Below are 19,468 nucleotides of genomic sequence, written 5' to 3'. Positions count from 1 at the left end.
ATAGATACTTAATAAATGTGCTGCCTAGTTTTATGTCAACTTGATACAAACTAGAGTCATCTGAGAGGAGGAAACCTTGATTGAGAAAATTTCTCTAAGGCATTGCCTTAATTAGTGATTGGCATGGGAGCATCCAGTCCATTGTGGGTGGTGCCACCCTGGGCTAGTGGCCCTGGGTGCTATGAAAAAGCAGACTGAGTAAGCTATGAGCAGTAGCCAGTATACAACACTCCTCCATGGCCTGTGCATTAGCTTTTGTATCCAAGTTCTTGTTCTATTTGAATTCCTCTCATGACTGCCTTCAATGATGAATGAAGAAAAAAAAAGCAAGCAAAATAAACCCTTTCCTTCCCAAGTGGCTTTTGGTCATGGTTTTTTTCATCACAGCAATTAGAAACCTTATCTAATATAATGACTATTGGGTAAATAGCATCAGAAATAATCAAAACAATATTATATGAAAACTCTCTACCATAAAGTCATTGAGATACTTTCTGGCCATCTAGTTACTGAGTCTACCAGGAATGGAAAATTAAAGTTAAAACATAGTAGGAGAAGAAATATAACTTTAAAATCCAGTTTTAGCAATTACTAGTAATATAAATGTGGCCTATGTAAACTTAGTTTCTACATCTTTATGGCATAGATATGATTTATTCTACCTCATGTGGTGAGGATTAAGGGAAACAATATATAAAAAGCTTAAAATGGCAATAACAGTGTAGATCATGTGAAGGCAGGGATATCATTTGAAAGTCTGTAGCATTCCCGGCACCAAGTCATGACATCATCTTAACACATGACATCATCCGTTCTCCTGATCGGTAAAACTGGGCTTTTTCTTCCTGCTTAAGAAGGGAACAAGGTTGGTGAGAGGTGCGGAACTACAGCATATGTAGGTAGGGGGTCATTTTAACACAATCCCCTGTGCCTGAGGGGCAAAAACAAAAGCCACTATGAGATGCTCCGCTTAATTCCTGTCCCTCTCCATTATTTCCCACGGGGAGAACTATTTCTGAAAACTTGATTTCCTTTTAGTCAAGGGCTACATTTCATTACATAAAATACAATGGAGAATGTGATTCATCCCTTAGCTTTGAAGAAAATGAGGCAAGTAACCAACTGTATTCCGTGTGAGAAAATTGGAAAATTAAAATGTCCCCTGCAAACTAAAAGTAAATGTCAAATTTTTTTCTAAAAATGACTTACTAGAGGACCAGTGAGGGATAAAGGCACTAAGGGACAAGGATGATGACACTAGGTTTCTTCCCCAAGACCCACGTGAGGTTAGGAGGAAACTTGCTGTCCAATGCTGCCTCTGAACTCCAGGTACATGTACCCAGCTACACCCACCCACCCACCTGAGCAAATAAAAAAAAATGCAATATGGTGTCAAAAGTTAACTTAAAAAGTGAAAATCCCTTAAATAGAATGTCAAATTTTTAAGGCATTCAAACCCCAAAATATTGACCTTCTACAAGTTAGCCACCATATAAGGTTTCTTGTCACTGATGTGATTAATCCTGAATGCCTCCCTTTCCTGCCTACTATCTTCACATAAGCTAACGTTTCTAGAAAAGAAAACATTGAATTCTAAAAACAAGAGCCATTAAGGAAAGCCACAGAGAGCAGAGGGGAGAAGTGAGCATGTTGAACTGGCCGGCTGACTGATGCGCTGTGCTTTATTCCGCACAGTCTATGTCACCTGCCTTTTTCCCAACAGAGGAAACTTGCTTCTTTCAGGACTTTTCAGGTCCTTTCTTACCTAAGATTTTAGGGAGACTCTTCTTCTTCTGTGATATTCCCCTTGAAAACCAAAAGAAATGATATATATGCTTCCATATGTTCCATAAGAATAATCGTGCTATCCAAGACACATTGACATCAAGACAAAACCTCTGATCCCAATGGCATCCCCGTTACTCTACGGAGGACCCACAGCCTTCCTGCATGCTCTTTAGAGTCTGGTGTGAATCAGGGATAGTCAGTGAGGTCCTTCTTCGTAATCTTTTGTCATAATGTGTCTCTGCTATTAACTAGAAAGACAGCACAGCAGGGAGAAATGGAGCAAACGTGAGAAAGACTTCCCCCTCATTCTACAGACTCAGAGAATCTTCTGCGAGTAAAATGTTTCTTTCCTTGGCTAGTAGAGGAGCAGGGCCCAGGAACTTGTCTCTTCCCTCTGGAATATGGAACTTCACTTCTCATTTTGCTCTCTGCCTTCAATTCCTATCCTTTTCATCCATTTCTCCTCTGTCAAGAGGGGCAGGGGAACATTTATATAACACAAACCGGATCCAAATGTCAGCTCCCCCCTTCATCTTAGGACAAACCCTATCACTAGCCAGCCATCCGAGCTCCACTCTCTGCCCCGGAACCATCTTCGCATGCACTTTTCAGTTCAGCTGAACTGTCTGCAGTTCCCTGTGCCAGGCCAGCCTCAAATGAGCTTCCTCTAAATCTACCTGAAAAATACCTGCTATTGAGGCTTGCTAAGCCTCTGCCTGAGACACTATCCCGAAACACTCACCTTGACAATTCTCAACCACACAGGCTAGTCAGTTTCCGTCATGCTCACATGACACAATGTATAACGCCAAAATAACAGTTTTCATTCTGTAATGTAATTATTGGCTGATCGCCTGGCTTCTCTGATACGGAGGCAGCAGAACCCACACTTCGTCCTAGATGCGTGATACGTAGGAAGAGCTGGAACTCTTCCTGTTAAATCGAGCAGCACAATAATTTTGAACGTTTTAAAAAAATTAAATAAATAAAACACAATCCAGCAACGCACTAATCAAACTAAGAAGACTCAAACTATTGATTGTTAATCCAGACTACAAATGCCACTTCTCATAGCTCATTCTTAAATCTTCTTCAGAGGTCCTCTGTCTCCGCATCACAAACTGCCTCATTTCTGTGTTATGTTTTTACTGCCCTTTGCACTAAGTGGTAATTTGTACCCTCTATGCCCACAGTTTATCGCTGAATATGTCAACCTATGAGTAATATCCATTAACAGCAAGAAAATTAAAACTGAAAGTGAGTGTGTCCTCCAGTTATGATGCCATAAAACATGAAAAGAATAAGATAATCCAAAATAATTATAAATGCAGTTCTTCAGACAAGCAAGAGACATGGATTACAAAACAGCAAGTTTGTGGTTCCATAGGTGTAATTCAAAACTCAATTACTGACCGTGTTTTTATAAAGGGGAATGCTAAAATATTTTGATGTGTTTTCTCCCCCAATATGAACATATTTGGTTGATAACTTATAATACCCAGAGGGATCAACCCCTCCTTTATGTAAGTGTCAAAAACCATTTTACCCCCTTGGCACAATTTTTGTGTTGGAAGGTGAAATATTCCCCGATAGGTGCATGTGTTTGAACCCTTGGCCCTGAGTTAGTGGCTGTTTTGGAAAGCTGAAGAATCTTTAGGAAGTGGATTATGACTGGAATAAATGGGTTCTTGAGAGCAAGTTTAAGTTTTTTAACTTGTTTCCAAGTCCTGTCCGTTCTCTGCTTCCTGACTGGAGATGCAAGACCAGCCCCCCTAAAGCCCTGCCAATGCACCTCCCCATCCCGATGAAGCCTACTACTCCTTAAACTGTGAACAGAATTAAACTCCCCTTCCAGAAGTGGCTTTCATCCAGAATTTCATCAGTAATGAGAAAAGTTAACTAATCCAGGTGGGTACCGTAAGATAATCTGCCACACATGGAGCCCCTAAAGAAAGACCCTGAGCTAGTGTATAGAAATTCAAAATCCATGTAGTTAGTTTACTGGAGAACAGTAAAATTGAGGCAAATGTAGAGCTTTTTCACTTAAGCTATTAAATCTGGTCCAAAGGAGCTTTAGCCACTTCAGACTCTCTCACGTTGTATGCTAAATCTTCCTCCTTCTGCTCCTCTGCTTGGAGAATAAAATGTCATGGTCCCTGTTTTTGATAATTGAGCATAATGCCTAAAACAACATTACCCAAAAGGGCCATCTGCTTTAAAACGGAGTGGTATTGCAAAGCATGTTGAAGTTCAAAGTATATGTTCTTTTCTTCTCACTAATTATAATATACACACTAATATTCACTAATTGTAATATATACCAGGACATATTTCCGTTTACTAAGAAGAGATGAAGAGGAAAGAACTGCATCTAATCAAAAGGCATTATTAGTTATGTCCCTCACGAGGTAGAAGCTGGTGTGCCTACCCACTTGGTATATAACAAGGACGTCACAGCAAAGGAAATGATCCCAGAGATAAAATATCACTTTTTAAAACTACCTTTGCCTCCGCTACTTCTAACAATTTGGCCTGATTGCAGATTCTGCAGCGGCCATGGGAGACTTTGTGCCCTGCTTGCCTTAAGACATCTAAAATGCTCTGTTCCTCCCTTGCTATTCTGAGTCAAAGCAGCCTGACCCAACAGGAATGACAAGTCATTACTGACTTTGCAAGGTGTCTCTTTGAATGACAGAAGCAGCAGCTTCTGCCTGCAGATATTCACTGGCATCTCCCAGGCAGGCTTTTCTTTTGGCTTTCTGGAGGGTATTCAGGATAAAAGCAACAGATCCCCTTCTCCCCCAAGAGAGCTTTTTCTGCTTAGATCACACAATAGGAAACTAAAGTGCTCAACCAAAATCCCCAATAGGAAATATAAATCTCCGCAGTATTTTAAAGACATGCATTATCCCCCACATGACTAAAATACTTCTTTAAAATGAGTTGAGAAAAAAATGATATGGCCATTCATAAGGCCCAGGCACTTAACTGTCCCACTCTAGAAAATGACCTTCCTGACATAGAGAGTAATAAATTAAGAACTCTAGTGGCCTTTTCTTCCTTTTCAAAGTTCTTCTATCCATGCTGAATAAATGAAAATGAACCAGGCCCTCCATGACAAATATTGAGAGAAGCACTAATGATTTCCAGGATGAATCCTGTTGAGAAATAGTTGTAGTATAGAATGCTTCAAATCTTTTCAGTCACACACAGAATGGAGTAATGTTCTTATCACCCACGTCATTTCCTTTGTACAGTTATTTTCCATTTTCCATATGTACTTATTGGATTTTTGTCACCCTTTTGGAAGAACACTGGCTTCAGCCCCCTCCCCAACAATGGCTGCTCTGTAAGAGGTGTGACAGCTAGAAGCCCTCTAATGTAACAATACCAAGGGTCACACAGGGCATCTTTCACTCCAAAGTGGTACAAGAGCCTTCTCTACCTTGCAGGTCAGCTTTGGTCAACGCAACTTTGTTAGCAAAAGAACAGAAAAAGCGAAAACAATAACCAGAGGTTAGTTAGAGTCGAATCAACAAGATAACATTACAGAAACAAAAGAATGCAATCTGCATAGCCAACATCACTCAGACAGACACTGGAAATGCTCTACAAGGTCACCAGAGACAGCACAGACAAGGGGATGCACAGACCAGAGCACAGCAGGCCTCCTCCAGCCAAGTCAGCAGAGCTGGGGCAGGGAAACGGTGAACTTGACAAAGCACAAGCGATGGGCAAGGAGAGTCTTCCCACACACACACAGCCAACCCCAAGACATCCAGCCAAGAGAGAAAGGCAGTGTGTGGCCAGACTGAAAGACACGTGTGCACATTCAAAGCCCACAAAAATACTTTGGAACCTTTAGGAGTTGAGCACAGGCGACTCTTGATTACCCCAATCCCTTACTCCCTTGAAGATGCCACCAAAGAATATGGCACCAGAGTTATGCATTTCTATCCAGGTGACCCACTAGGAACACCAGAGTCCTTAAGTTGTTAAATTTGTAGGAATATAACCAAATGTTTGTGGGCAAAAAAGGCACCAAATGCAAGTCCTTTTTTATTGATTCATGCTAGTTCCAGAAGGAAGCACGTGGTGTTTTCTCCCAGATGTTTACCTTCTACAACTGTGGAACAGCACATCTGCTCAACATACCTTAGCCTCTACAGCTAAGCTGATTACAACATGGGAAGAGGGATTTGTTGCAAGCCAAGTGAAGTGTTAATTTAGACATTACAAAAAAAAAAAAAAATCCTCGCCTCCAATGAGGAGTCAAAAGTCAGAGCTAGAATTTGGCTAGAAGTCAGACTTAATTTCTAATTCAGTGATATTAAAGATTAAAAAAATCAAATAAAACCAAAGCCTAATTTAAGATCATTTAAAAAAATAAAACCCAAAAATACCTAAAAATTAAAATAAAAAATATCAAATTCCTAAATTTTAAAATAAAATCTCTTTTCATTTCTTATATAAATTCTTTGTAGAAAATAATGCATTTATTCCTTCGGGATCTTAAAAGATTTTAAAATAGCAATGCCACTGACTTTGGCAAGAACATATGTTATACTTTAGTCTGCTTTAACTTACATATATAAAAACACAACATTTTCACCATCTTAAGTAGATCCAGGTCAAGGCTTTTGATAATGACATCCCGTCCCCAATTAGTTCCCTATTCTCTATGAAAAAAATGACACCAAACTACATGCTCTCTTTCCCATGTGTCCCCTGTACTTTATCCCCTAAGATAGTCTCAGGAGTCATTTGCTGTGTGCAAGAGTCATGACAATGGAATCTTTTGTAGTTTTTCCAAGGTTTCAGGCCCTTCATTTTTCTTTGCTGCTATCTTTCAGTGTCGTTTCCAAAAAAAAAAAAAAAAAAAAAACAAAAAAGAAAAAAACTAAAAAGGCTCCCAGGATCTTCGAGGCCTTATTCACAATGCTGCAAACTATCAATGATAGTAATTTATGCCTTAACCTACTTTTTGGCCATTTTTCCTAGCCACTTAAGCTAATTATCTAAGTAATTTGTGTACAATAAACAAGGACCTTCCTCCCTCCCTTGGTACTCATCCTCCACTTCAACCCACCCAATAGGGAAGTCTTAATGCTTGGTGGGCAACCATCATAATTATCTCCATGGCAATAGAGTGCATGTGATTAGACCCACGGGCTTTGCCATGGATGGATGGGAGAGCCATCAAGTCTCAGCATCCGGCTTTGAACAATCATGGTACTTAGAGCAAGGCTGGAGGCCACCGTAATGCATGCGGTGAAACACGGAAGCGGGTACTGGGCTGCAGGGCAGCCTGGGGACATTTCTCCCAATGGGATGGGCAATTTTCTCCTGCTTCCGCGCTCACTTTTTCCCCTAAAGTTCTCCTGAGGAGGGCTCAAGCCTCCATGCTTCTCTCTTTACATTTTGTAACCGCTAATTTCAGCCTCTTTTTATCCCAGTCCTACAGCTTCCTTTCCTCATCACTCCAAGTTTCATGGTCTATAGATCTGTGCTTCCGATACAGCAACCAGAAACACACGTAGCAAGAGAGCTTCAAAAGTGCCTTTTGTGAACTTAGGTGCTGCTACAAATAAAAAGTACACAAGCTTCTGAAGATTTACTGTAATCAAAAGGATATAAAATACCTATTAGCCACTTTGTTACACAGACTGAATTGCTAATATGTGGGCTATATTGGGTTAACTAAGATAAAATATAAAATGTAAACTAATTTCCTGTCACTTTACCCATTTTACAATCTAACCACTGGAAAATTTCAATTGCATGTCTGACTTACGCTACATTTCTTTCTTTTTATTTTTCTTGCATGTGTGTGGTATGAGTACGTGTACATGGGCTGCGTGTATGCAAACACATGCACACGGGCCAGGAAGTGACGTCAGTAATCCCCTCCAATGACCGTGTGCCTTGTGTATTGCAGCAGTCTCTCCCCCGGACCCAGAGCTTGCTGACGCAGCTAAAGTACCTAGTCAGCTTGCTCCCGCGATCCCATCTCTACCTCCTGTGCTCTGAGATTGTGGACGAGCTGCCCTAGGTACCCAGCATTTATGTGGGTGCCAAGGACCTGAGCTCTGCTCTTCATGCTTGCACACTGTGTCCTTTACCTGCTGACAGAGCTCCCCTGCCCCTTATACTACCTTTCTATTGGATCATACAATAGATTCTTCTTAACTTTTCAACCTGAATAGCATAAGACATGATTTTTAAAATGCTATTTAAGTAGCGCCTTGTGTGTTTTTTTTAAGAAATGATTTTATTTTCAGTTGTGTGTGTGTACATGTGTGTGCATGCATATGAATGCAGTGCCTGTGATTCAATAAAAAAATTTTGGATCCTAGGACCAAGGGTAACAGGTGGTGGTGAGTCACCTTCCCTGGGTGCTAGGAATGGGATCTGTATCCTGTGAATGAGCAGGATAGCTTTTAACTGCTTAGCCATCTCTCTAGCCCTGTCTTGTGCTTTTGAGTATGTGATTTCAGACTTTAATTTAACTTGCTCTGGTACCTTCTAGAAGAAGTTCAGCTACTGTCATCCTGAACCTTCGAAAGTAAGATGCTTAATGTAATATCAAATACTTCATTCACCCTTACATCACCCTTAGCATCTGAAGAACTCTGAATAGACCAGTAAGTCCAAAAAAAATTTTTGAGTTGAATGAAATTGGGCAGCATTTTCAGGAAAACACAAAATGGCTACTTCAAGTGCCTTTGATTCCTAACCTCTTGCCCATCACACACATAGACACACACACACACACCATATTTATGGCCATCAGAATTAAAAATGTATTCTTGGTTAAAGGAAAAATGATCATAGGGGTCACCCTCATGATACTAGTCCAACACAGACCACCGACTCCAGCAAAGGGAAACATCTTTTTTAGCACAAGTTAGCCTGAGAAGCACTTGCAAAATTCTGCTTTAAGGGAATGAGTTTACTCAAATGGAAGCTGCTTTAAAAGTAGTGTTCATGAACTTGAACACAGAAAATAAACGAACAGTTTTGACATGGGAAATGAAAAATGGATGCAAGAAAACACAACACATTGCACAAAGGACCATCAGGCTCAGCCAGAGGAAAGAACGCAAAGACTCCTTTGCATGTGGATGACCTGCATGCAGTCTCTTCTCTGGCCAACTGAAGGCAGGAGTAAACCCAGAATGTGTTCACTGCTGCCCTCTACTGGCTGGAGATAAGTTGTTCTTACAGTCATCAACCGCTCTGGAAAGATTTGTTCTTTTCAGTGTCTACAGAAACAAGGCTGAACATGGTTTGTTGTGCAGCGTGGGTAGACATGCAGTGCTATTATGTGTCTCGCATGAGATAATATTCAGGAACAATAATCCCACGTTTATCCAGTACCCACTAGATATCAGGCATTTTGTTAGTTTCTGATTTTGCCAATTACTTTTGAATGTGCCTACTTTCATTCCATTTCACAAAGAAAGAGAAGATAGATCTAGGCATTTAAGTTAATTACCAAATGGCAGCTGGACCTTAATCCAGGTCTTCCTAACTTGGGAAGTGAGGCTGTACCTCTACAGCACACTGGAGACTGACAAGCAGAGCCTGATCCAGTAAGTACTCAATAAACGTTTCCTTCCATCCTCATGACGTTCTGACATCATTTCTCTGTCTCCCAATGGATTTTCATGAAGATTCCAGCTACTATTGGCCAAAATAGGAAGCAGTTTTGTAAATCGTGACACCAATCTGGACTCTTTGTCTTTTGCCATTATTAAAATATATCTCCAGTACCCTTTCAGCCATTCTGAAAATAAAGGCACAAATTGGGAGAAGCCTGATGCCCATGACAGCGAAGGGACTTCACTGCCGAGTATATAATCCTGGAAGGACATCTGCCAGCAAACCTTCTTAGAGTTCATGGCACATGTCTGGCATACTCAACAAGTGACAAGAAGACAGCGATTAGGATGCACTGTTGGGTGGTGACTGAGAATGACAAAGGATGAGTAAACTGAGGAAGGAGGCACTGGCAGAGCAGCAAGGAGGCTGGATGCTTGTGACAAGACTGTGCATTCGGAAGAAGAGAGGTTCTACCTTCACAGCCTCGCTCGATCTGCCCGCTCTTGTGGAGAGCATCATTGATAAGATCAGGCAGGCGCCCATTCAAGTCTACAGAGGCCAGACAGCCCTGAAATCCATCCCGGGAGGCCACAAGCTTCGGAAGGTTGCTGTACATGCCTTGAGCTAAGCCAGCCATGTAGAGATCACCTAGAAAAAAAAATGCACAAAGTAAAAGACACCGAGTAGAGAAAAGATGTAGCAGCCATGTCCATTAAGGCTCAACACCTTAGACCATTTCTTCCTTCGATGATGATAACACAACAGTGGGGTGGAGGGATCAACTAAAATAGGAATAACTGCAAGACTTTCTAAACTATTAACCCAAATATATTGATTGGTCACTCATTTTGTGTTCCACGCCTCAGAGTCTGAATTACCATATCAACTGTATGAAGATTTATAATTACAAGAAGTAAAGATTAACCACATTTTCAACTGAACAACCATATATTTAGTAGTTTTTGTGTTTGTTAGAAATAATATGTTCAAAGTTTTACAGATATTCAATCAAGGGTCTAACAACCCATAATGAGAATAATGACCAACTATCCTCCATGTGTGTGTTTGTGTGTGTGTGTGTGTGTGTGTGTGTGTGTGTATACACAGTATTAAGTACAACTGAGACATTGTTACCAATGTCATCCAGGAAGAAAAGACATAGCTGCATCTAGATCTTTGTCTTCTCTATTAGGGACTCTCCTACATTTTGACATAGCCTTGACTTATCACCTCATCTTTTAGACCCCAAAGCACATTCCTAATATTATCAGAGATCATGAAACATTTTGAGGCATGGATAAGTAGCTTTATGGTATAAATCAACACTTTTCCTATGCAAAATGCGTGGTACAAAAATATATGGTTGGAACCCCTAACCTGGAGCTTTCCCATGGAAGCAACTTTTCTGTTGAGAGATGGGATATAAAATAAAAACTTCTGTAGGAGAATTACCTTTCAAATCCAGATTTTTGGCACCATTGATGACCTGAGTGACTACCTTGGTGTCGACTTTCAGGCTGTGGGTATTGCTGTTGTCCCGAGTGATAACAACATTGTGCCACTGGTTGTCATTCAGGGGGCGGTCACTGTTGCCTTTGATCACATTGGGACCATTGCCAAGATCAAACACATAGTGTATGTACCTACGAAAAACAAAAAAAGCACACAATCACTTCAGGTACCATGAAGTAGTTAAGTAGCAATCACACACACACACACACACACACACACACACATCAAAAACAAGGGGTTTCAAATCTCAAGTACAGACCTGGCCTAACATAGCAATTAAATACACTGAAAAGAATTCTCAATAACTATTAGATCATACTTCATTTCAATTCCATATTCATAGACTGATAGAGTCTTCTTTCACTTTTTGTATTTTTTTTTAAGTCAAGACTTCACAATATAGTGTAGGTTGGCCTGGAGCTCACAATCTTCCTCTCAAATATTGTGGAATTATAAGCATGTACCCACACATAGCCCAAAAGTCTACTTCTTTAATCCTTCATAGCAATATCTAGATATAAGAAGTGGTACATTTAGACACCCTACAAAACACAATAGAACAATAATAACAAAAGTCAATCAAGATTGAGTAGCGTATTTGTTTATTTGTTTGTTTATTTGTTTGAGGCAAGATCTGTGTAGTCCAGGTTGACCTCAAATAAAGCTCAGGTTGACCTCAAATTTGCTATCTAGCTAAAACGGGCTAAGATTCACGATAGTTTATAGCACACACCTGCTCTGACCTCAGTCAGGAAGTGAAGTAAAAAATTAATCCAAGTTATTCACCTAACTCATGACCCCAGTCAGCTGGTGAGAATGCCACCTCACAGAGACAAGATCCTCTTGTCTCTATCACAACACAGCTGTTTTACAGGTGTGTGCCATCACACCTACCCAATGCATGCTGCGCTGGGATTGAACCCAGGACCTTGTGCGTGGTAGACAAGCACTCAGGGAAGCTACATCCCCAGTTCTGTCTTTGTTCTTATGTCACTACTGTTTTCCAATATATTAAAGCAGAATAGGTGGGACAAAGAGAGGTTTAAATATTATAATGTCAACCTCTGCAATGTTCCTAAATTCAGGAAACTCCATTTCATGGTTTTGGGTACTGGAGGATTGTATCAATGCTTTCCCCTTAAAATAAAAATTGTAATGCTATTAGTAGAGTTGTAAAATAAATAACTAGGTTTCATTTCTTACTACGCATCTGCTGACTACAATTAGCAATACATCACAGACCTGTATAATACACACCATAGCCATAAAACTATGGTAAATATGGTAAGACATAAATAAGCTTACCTTACAATAGCATCAAAGGACAGCAATTCATAGTTAAAAGATCTATGACATCAACTTAGTAGAATTTCATTAAATAATCCTGAGTCCCTGTCCTTTCCAGCCCTAGTCATTGTGTGGGTCTTTATTACCAAGGAGGGTACTAGCGAGGGCAGGGGTTAGGGAGTAAAATGGACACTTTTCTTCACAGCCATCATTAACATTGCCAGCATCAACTAAGTGATTTCTCCTACTTACCCCTTGACCAGCTCAACTGCAATGAAATCATTGCCATCGCCACTATTGAAAAGAATGAAGCCGTCAGCTGACGTGGTCTTGAACTGGAAAAAGAGGTGCATGGAGGTATAGGCCTGGAGGGTGGCAAGGGTCAAGTAGCTGCTCTTGGTCTTGAAAGTCACAGGGTCAGCGATGATGTTCCTCAGCCCAAACCGAGCCTTCAGTTCACAGTAGTCAATGTCCCCATTCTTGCATAAATCTATGTAGAGCAAGCCATTGAACATGAGGCTCTGAAGATGGCCAATGAAACTGGAAGGGACCACAGAGATATAACGCTTCTCCGTCATGATACCAGTCTCAATATTGTGGAACTCCAGGCGGGTGTGGTCTCCCACCATCGTACCTGTATAATCAGAAATGAGGTAGGAATGGGGAAAATTACTGTTTTCTCGCAGCCACCTTCTTCTATCTTACAGAAGGAACGTGTTTCCAAGTTTCTGAGTTCTGTCCCAGAAAACACAATACTAGTGAGAGTTTGTAGCACCTGGTCTGAGCTCAGTTAGGAAGTGAAGTAGTAGCTCAACCAAAGTTACTCTTTTGACACGTGACTTCAGTCAGCTGCTGAGAATGCCGTCTCAGAAAGAAAACCGTGAGCAAACAGAGAACCCAAGTGAAAGGGCATCACTATTCATCGTCTTCATTCAAGAAACAACTCAGGAAGCAGAGGCAGGGATCAGGGAGTAAAATGGACAGTTTTCTTCACAGTCATAGTTTACAGGAGTTTGAGGCCAGCCTGGTGAACAGAGCGAGTTTCCAGAACACCCAGAACTATACAGAGAATACCTGTGTCTGGAAAAAAGAAAGAAAGAAAGGAAGAAAGAAAGAAAGAAAGAAAGAAAGAAAGAAAGAAAGAAAGAAAGAAAGAAAGAAAGAAAGAAAGGAGGAAAGGAAGAAACCTTAAATCAAATCATAAGAAGTTATTTTTTTCCCTGACCAACAATTTCTCATAATAAGTCATTACTTGGTACGTATAAAGCAACTAATTGTGGTTTCCTAAAACTAATACTGTCGCCTTCCGAAGCAATAGCTTGTACTTGAATCCTGCAGACGGGATAAAGTTGATCATAATCAGGTGGGGCTACAGAATTCATCTCTAGTCACATAACCATAGACTTTGATCTAAAGAGTAAAACCATGATCTTTGAAAGCTAGAAAGTTGGAAAGTTTGTCTATGTCCAATAATCGGAAAAACTGAGACCCAAACTCACAGTACATCACTCCAAGGTGAGACCTGAAAACAGGCCTTTCTAGAAAATTCCAAAGTTACCAATTGATCGGTCATTTTTAGGGAATATATACATATATTTTTTAATGAAAAAGAGACTATGAATTTGAAGGAGATCAGGGAAGGTAAATGGGAGAGCTTAGAGAGAGGAAAGCAAGAGAGACATGTTATAATTATGTTTTAATTTCAAAACTAAAAACATAAAAGCAAAAACAAAGGTTCAAGAGATAGTTGCTGAGACAAACTGTTTTTGGGGGTAAGAGTCTTATGAGGAGATTTGCTTCTCCCACAGACAACATGGCAGGGACCCCACGAGAGTCATCAGTTCTATCAGACAAAGTGACCTTCTCCTTAATTTGGCTCAGTCAAATTAATCTGTTGTTTTACTATCAGATGTCTCACTGATAAATGACATTTGATGTCTATCCGTCTTACTTTTCTTTCACTCCCTACTGGTCCAGAATTTGAGTATCAAAGAGGAAGGGTGGGCATTTGTCTTCTTGGATAACTTAGCTGGAGTCTAAGAGATCCAACCGTGTCTGAAAGATTTATTCATCTCCTTGAATTTTAAATATAGATACTACTTCCTCAGACACAAGCTCAGAAGTGATTCAAAGATTTGCAAATGAGCACAGAAATCAGGGCTTACATTTGATGAGCCTCTTCATGGTGTTTTGACAATGGGTGTCAAATTATTGCTTAATGTAAGCAAAAATAAAATAATGATGTTCATTAAATACATAAGTTGTAGTTAGAGCAAAAATCAAAATGCGACATAAATTTGTTAACAATTGAATGACTAGGAAAAGGAATTAGGACATGAAGTTACTTAATATAGACAATTGTACTAGTCATGAAATGAACATAACCTAAAATTCTCACGTTTTTAAAACAGTGAAGCGATTGACAAAGCACCCAACTCCACTTGGCCCTATCTCTTCATAACAGGTGTGAAGACTAGTATAGAAAGTGTCCGGAAAGGGACCACAGGCAACCTGCATGGAGTCAGAGGAACTGCAGGGTGGTGATGTTACTATTTGTGTCCTCACTCACACCCTTCCACACAGAAACTTCAGAGTGAAACCCTTAAAAGCAAAGGCAACCCCATGCGATCCAAAGAGTTCCCAAAGGAATCAGAGAGGCAATTTTAAATTCAGCTGAGAGATTTCTACAAAATTTTATCTTCAGGACTGAGGACTGAGAAAAGTCTACCTACCAAGAAAATTACCAGTTTTATAAAGCAGAATAAAAGTACATAGGGTATTGGATGAGAATTTTTTTTTAAAGAGGCAGAGTAAAAGGATAAGTAGGACAAGAAAAGAGCAAGGGGCTGGATGGTGGTGGCGGCGCACGCCTTTAATCCCAGAACTTGGAAGGCAGAGAAAAGTGGATCTCTGTGAGTTTGAGACCAATCTGGTCAAAAGAACGAGTTCCAGGACAGTCAAGGCTACACAAGCAAACCCTGTCTCAAAATAAAATAAACAAGAAAGAAGAAAGGAACAAAGGAGGGAATGAGGGAAGGAAGGAAGGAAGGAAGGAAGGAAGGAAGGAAGGAAGGAAGGAAGGAAGGAAAGAGGAATGTAAAGAAGGAAGGGAAAAAGAAATAAACAAGGGAACTCAAGAGCTTAGCCCAGAGCCAGAGATTGACTGAGGATTTAAAATGACTCAGGGAAAAGATCTACTACAAGTCTAGGACAGTGGGGGATCTAGCAATGTAGGTCCACAAATCAGAAAAAAATAAATGGTTCTGTTATTCATTAAAGAAATTCACCTACCTGTTACACAGACTAAAACCAAGCCAACCACACACACCCAAAATACCCTATGTTATTACATCTGACAAAAATTTTAGAAGACTTTGCTTGACATTTGAAACTTCCACCAAACTAGTCAAATATGACAAAACAAGTCCATGTGTGGTCTAATCCATACAAGGAACTGAGAAACCTGCAGAAGACAACACCTTCTGAACTTTGGGTGTAGACCAAACATTTTCTCACATGACAATAGGTATATGCATACCTCAGAATGGCTGCTCTAGAATTCCAGAGGAAAGAAAAATAAAAGGCTTGAGTGGAAGATAATAAAGAGACATGAGGACTAACTATCTCTATATGCAAGGTCTTGTGCTAAGCTTCCGACTGTGACATGTGTCACAATAAGCATTAAGTTATTGATGGCAGCATTATGTCTCCTTAGAGGTAAGGGCACTTAGTGTTCTGGGGTGAAGCAGTTTGGTTAAGGTCCCAACAGGTTGGTATGGCAGACCTTCAAACCGAATCTAGATGTGCATAGCACACAGACCGCTTCTTTATATGTATATTCTAATGTTTTTGAATAAAATTTTGATGCATTTTCCTTATCCTTGCCCATAAAAAGCAGTGGATGGACTTGATCTGCTACCACTGCTGTGTAGTAACTGTAATAGAGTCCAGTCTTTTACTGGGTACCAGATGCCATTTCACCTAACTCAGGATGATTGGCCATCTTTCCTAAGAAAGCCTTATGGCTTAGTCCTTAGTCACTTCCATAGTTCATCAGCAGGTGACAAGCCAGTCGCGTAGTACCTCTCAGAATGAAGACAAATAGGAACCCCAGGAAAACTCTGGCCAGATCTGCAATTTCCCATGACCACAGAGCACACAGAGGATGAGTATATAGGCTCTGGGGATATCTTCCTCAGATTTGAACTCTAGAGTCACAGATTCTTCACTTGGTTGCCTTAGGCAAGGTTCTTAACGTTTTTACTCTTCCATTTCCCATTTGTGAAATGAGTATGCCTTGGTCAGGATTAAGGGCATCAGCACAAAATTCTAGAAAGTTTCTAGGACCATAACCACGGGCTACTAGTTATTATTCTTTTCCTTTTTTGAATGTTTTAATCATTGTTCATTTATTTTACACAGAAGTTCTTGTTACAAATGGGACAATCTAGTGCCTCTGGGTATCTCATGGCCTACAAGGGAGGCTGAGTTCAGCAAGTTTCAGTGATATGGTGGGGGAACATGCAGTGGGCTCAGACTTAAGACATTAACTTGAAGGGAAGAATTTGGATGGCCATTTTTCTTTTCATATAATTCCTGGCCAACAGTACGAGTTTAAACAAATAACAATGGTAATAAATGATGATGATGATGATGATGATGATGATGATATTAATAATAACATTGGGAAATGTTGGAAGAAGGCACTCGGTCCTCTATGACTTCCAGACATTTAAGAGTAGCTCAGAAAAGGGAGGTCTATAAAGTCTCAGTTAGGGACTTCACATTTTCGTCACGATTCTCCAGCCCCACGGGATCCTGACACTTTCCTCCATGTTCTCAGCACTTTTGAAAAATGTGTTCCATAAAAAGGCCTTATTCTAAAAATAATTCCGAAGCCAAATATATTAGGCAATTAGTATATATTCAGTTATTGGTGATGAGCAATGGGCACTAGCTATTCAAAACCTCCTAATGAGCCTTGAATAAAGAACTTCACTTTGTGACCCAACATTTCCTATTCACACCCTATCAACTTTTTATTAACACGAGTAATAAATTGTTGTTGGGAGATTTTGAGAAAGGACCTTTTTATTCAGACTGTAGGTGGGTGAGAGAGAAGTCAATTTGGGCCGGAGCAAGAAGTCCTGGGCCAAGTGTACTGTCTGAGCACATTAGCTCGCTCTTCTGAGAAACACAAACGAAGTCAAGCGTTCTTTTAATTTGTCCTTAATAATAGAAATCTAACCCGATCAATCAATCAAGCCTTATTAACTGTCTACCGAACTTAGTGCTCTTCCAAGAATACAATTGTATGATAAAAAAAATGGAGAACACCAGCCTGGAGACTTTTTCTTTCTTGGCCTTTGGTGACAAACGAGCCTGGCCTATTCTATATGTCATTTGTATAGCCTAGTTAGAAATTTGGCACACTGGAGGACCTGAAACAGTATGAAAAGGATTACTGAGTAAGCCAATATGACACCACTTAGAACCGTGTATATTTTAGAGTCACTGCCTGATTTTATGAATTCTCTAAATTAAAATTATATCCCCAAGCCTCGTTTCACTGTCTAAAAAAAAAAAATCAACAATAAAAACACCAAACAAACAAACTCTTTTCCACTCCCAGATTCCTTTCTACTTTTCAGCTGCTGTCTTCCAGCAGCACTGAAGTAGGGGGTATGGCTGAAAGCGAAAGAATTCATTAATTTCAAATAAAATTACTAGATGGCTTGGACATGCCAAGGCTTAGCCCCACGCTCTAATTGTTAGCGCTAATAGAAAGCACAGTACATAATTGCCTTTATTCCAAAGGTTCTATAGAAGAACAATGATCAAGGCAAGGGATTACTGTACCCTAAGTTCTGCAATTCTCAGGGCCTGTGTTTTGTGGTTTTCAAGGAAAATGAAAGGAACTCACTGCTGAGTGAGATCGGGGTGAGAGTGCCACCTAATGGTAGCTATATATAACACGCTGTAAACTGTATCCTGGGATTTAACCAGCCAAATCCAGAGGAATTAGTGCTGCTTGCAAGCACAGCATTTGCAGGCTACTGTCTGATCTCACAGTTCATGGGGACAGCTTGAATAATTAATGCAAATCGAAAATTGCTTCTAAACAACAAAGTCATTTTCATCTCATTTTCTATATTTACTTCATACCATTAAGTTACCCTGAGGTCCCATAGGTCAGAAAGTCCTTCCAATGACTGAGCTGTATCTTTGATAATTGGTGTAGCTCTGAGAGGAAAGAGACAGAGTGCCGGGGTCGGCATCCTGAGATGTATTCCCCACCTCACCCTAGCCATTCATTATGCTTTGCCTGTGCTGGAAGAGAAATCATTTTCTTTTGATGGATTGTGAAGGGCAGCGAACTGCTTCCTTCTTTGGGATCACACAGACGTGGATTTGAAGCTTACTTACACAGCTCTAGCTTCCCCATTCCTCTTCAGTAAAATGACAATAGGGACATTTATTTTGAAGGAGTATGTTGAATTATTGAAGATTAAAGGAGCAGATAATCATAAAACAGCTAGCACCGCATCTAAAGCTGGATGGATATATGGTGTGTGTTTTTCTTCTGTCTAGATTCTCTCTCTCTCTCTCTCTCTCTCTCTCTCTCTCTCTCTCTCTCTCTCCACCCACTCCCCACACACACACTCTACAATTAAAGATTCTAGAAGTATAGAAGTAGTGAAGCTTGGGCTCATAAATTAAAATTAAATTTTTGGACCCACTGTTACAGAACATTTATGATGGAAAGGGCCCTAAAAAATCACAAAAGTTCAAGTTTAAAAATGGAGAAATGAAGAAAGGGAGATTCTGTATATTTATCCAAAAAGCATAAAACAGTTTCGTGGCACTGACTGTTTTAAAGCCAAGGCTTCTGTCCCGCTCTTCGAAGAAGGCACCGGCGGCTACAGCTGAGGTTACAGACTGAATTAGACAAGGGTTAGGAATAGTGAGTGGCTTCCCAAAGGTCCTGCAGGGAGTTAATGTCCAGGTTAGATCACATAACACCAGAGTCCCATGGAACTGCCCTGTGCAGAATCGAGTTTAATTTTCTTCTAGGATGTGAGTTCGGTGCACTGTGTGCTTGGATACTTGGCTGGCAATGAACTAGACTAATTAAAATGATCCATCAAATTCTGAGAGAGTCTACCTTCATTAGCCACTCTTAATTTCCCCACCCCAATTGGTTGCTTTCTCAACTGATTGACAATTATATTCCTACTCACCTACACGGGAATGTTAAAACATATTCTTTTTTATG

At 40.2% G+C, this 19,468-nt stretch overlaps 1 protein-coding gene across 23 annotated transcripts in view; it reads right to left on the bottom strand.

Annotated features, from left to right (window-relative positions):
* Nrxn3 (neurexin 3) overlaps positions 1-19,468 on the bottom strand; it is a 1,572,781-nt gene that overhangs the window by 786,312 nt on the left and 767,001 nt on the right. For 14 of the 23 annotated variants that reach the window (XM_026780462.1, XM_026780453.1, XM_013355697.2 and 11 more), the window contains 4 exons: positions 12,445-12,826; positions 10,846-11,036; positions 9,868-10,041; positions 5,234-5,260 (listed from right to left, as the gene is read on the bottom strand). In XM_026780462.1, coding sequence (XP_026636263.1) covers positions 5,234-5,260; positions 9,868-10,041; positions 10,846-11,036; positions 12,445-12,826 — 774 coding nt within the window. The remainder of the gene's footprint in view (positions 1-5,233; positions 5,261-9,867; positions 10,042-10,845; positions 11,037-12,444; positions 12,827-19,468) is intronic. The other 9 variants (XM_026780458.1, XM_026780474.1, XM_026780478.1 and 6 more) reach the window with 1 other exon arrangement.

This window comes from Microtus ochrogaster, chromosome 1, assembly GCF_000317375.1.
Source record: "Microtus ochrogaster isolate Prairie Vole_2 chromosome 1, MicOch1.0, whole genome shotgun sequence".
Classification (NCBI taxonomy): domain Eukaryota; kingdom Metazoa; phylum Chordata; class Mammalia; order Rodentia; family Cricetidae; genus Microtus; species Microtus ochrogaster.
The sequence above is the reverse complement of the archived record's forward strand: the minus strand, read 5'-3'. Positions and strand labels throughout refer to the sequence as shown.